Raw genomic sequence first — 2090 nt, forward strand, 5'->3', positions numbered from 1 at the left:
CTCCTGCCCCCCCCCTCCTTGTGTCACCCTCCAGACAAAGAGCAACAGGTCAATATTTTGGTGCCACTTTGCCAAGACAATAAAACATTTTTTGGTTGGTTCGGAGGGGCTCCGCTGCTTCTGCCGGCCCCCCCCCTGCCCAGCCCCCCCACTTGTCCCCTGTGGGGTGGGGGGGGACCCTGGTGTGGGGACTGCCACSAGGAGGAGCTCTCGGTCCTCCTGCGGCCGCGGCACGAGCACCCGGCACCCAGCGGCGGGGCGTTTGCCAGGCAGCGTTCGGGGGAGCTCGGGGCGCTYGTGGGCCCGTGGCCTCCAGGCACCTTCGTGCGTGAAACGGGTCCCTCAGCTCGGGGACCGCACGGTGCCCCCGACTCTTTTCCCAGCTTGCGTTGGGAAGCCAGAGCTGGGTTTTTCCCGGCAGAGCCCAGCGGGAAAAGGGAGCGACGGAGGGGAGCGATGTAGCCAAGGAGTTGTTCCTTCCCTGGTAGGATGTGAGTAACTCCAACCGCCTGCGGAGGAAGTCGCCACATGGCCGTGCCCAGGGCAAGGCCAACGCTGCCCTTCCTGGCACGGGGACCGTCCCCGGCGGTTTGGGCATCCCRGGGGGCTCAGCCCTCTGTGGGAAGGACACGGGGACCAGGGATGCTGCAGGGAGCTGACCTGGGCTTAACTTTGCTTCCGCAAAAAAGCAGCYGCGCCGGCTCCCTGGAGCGAGGGGTGTTGAACTGTCCCGCCGCTTCGGCTCACGTGCGGGGGGTCCCGCTGGCTCCTGGCGGCTGCGAGCCCTYGCTTTTATCTGGCTCCCGCCCCAAATTCCTCAGGGCTCCGGGTCCGGCAGGCGCCTGGTGACCAGCCGCGGCGAAATCTCAGGCTTTTATCTCCGCGCGCGTCTGAGGGATGCTGCTCCCTCGAAGGGGCTGAGCTGCCCCTTGGATCCACCGCTGCTGCGCACGGAGCTCTGGGGAGCCAGGATTTGCGCCAGGCTGGACCCGGAGCCCTGAGGAATTTGGGTCGGGATCAGTTATTGGGCCGATAAGTTATCCCACGGGGATTCAAGAGCGATACTCGCCGAAATCTCAGCTGCCGTCCAGCTGCGCCCGGGAGGAGGCGACTCGCTCCTTGCAACGCGCTGCCGCTCGCCGAGAGGAGGAGGAGGGAGCCGACGGCGATTTCGGCGCTGCGTCCCGAAACGTTCGCTCGGGCTGGCCGGGAGCGAGGGAAAACTCGCCCCGGGATGGGAAAAGGGTTCGGGATCGGGGACGCGACCGCCGGTTGTGGGCAGCCCCTGGCTTTCCGCCTATTCCTAGCGTTCTTCTAAAACGTTCCCCAGTACRACGCCACGCAAAAGTTCAAGCCGCTGAAAGGCACTTCAGCAGGGTAAACATTTTTGCGCTCGATTCCACCCCCCCCTTTTTTTCCCCCCTTAACGCACTCAAAATAGTCTATTTTATAAACACAGGGCACAGGGGGGTGCGTGTAGTCACGTATTGCGTCGCGCGCACCRGCACCGCACGCGCAGAGGGGGAAAGGGTTACTCGCACCTCCGTGCTACCTACGGCAGGCAAAAATAGCCRCGATGCCGTTATTAATAGCGCCCGTCGGTCTCCGCGCGGGAACGGCTCCCTTTGTAGCGGTTCCTGGCGATATCCAGGGGGTCTAATTAGCATTTGCAGTTCCCTGTTTTGTTCTCTTTGTGAGCTGATACGCTGGAGTTACCGCTTTATCCATCTTCGGTCTGCGTGGGGTTCCCTCGCCTCTTCGGAGCGAACGTGGTGTTTTCACGTGCAGCAGCAGCCGTTAGGTGTACGCAGAGGGTTTCTTYTTTTTTTTTTTTTAATAATTTTTAACGTCCCTTTTTTTTTAAGACAAAAAAAAAAATCCCCAAAGCGATGCTGCTCTGTCGCAACCTCGCACTATAGGGTTAACGCTTGGCTTGCGCAGCTGCCTGGGTCCCAGGTAATTAGAATATTTTATTATTCATTATCTCCCTCTCGGACCTTGGTACACACTCAGCCCCCCCCCCACCGCTTTCGGGGCTGATAGCGGGGAGCGAGGCTCCGCTTGAAGCCTCTCGGACCCTTTTCGGCTGC

General features: G+C 61.1%; 1 protein-coding gene across 1 annotated transcript in view; it reads left to right on the top strand.

Moving 5' to 3' along the window:
- TNKS1BP1 (tankyrase 1 binding protein 1) overlaps positions 1-1361 on the top strand; it is a 10488-nt gene extending 9127 nt beyond the window's left edge. Inside the window, exon 10 of the mRNA XM_026082040.1 lies at positions 1331-1361. Within this exon, the coding sequence (XP_025937825.1) occupies positions 1331-1361 (31 nt within the window). The remainder of the gene's footprint in view (positions 1-1330) is intronic.
- The last annotated feature ends 729 nt before the right edge of the window (positions 1362-2090 follow it).

The sequence above is a fragment of the Apteryx rowi genome, unplaced genomic scaffold (genome assembly GCF_003343035.1).
Source record: "Apteryx rowi isolate R43461 unplaced genomic scaffold, aptRow1 scaffold_566, whole genome shotgun sequence".
Lineage (NCBI taxonomy): Eukaryota > Metazoa > Chordata > Aves > Apterygiformes > Apterygidae > Apteryx > Apteryx rowi.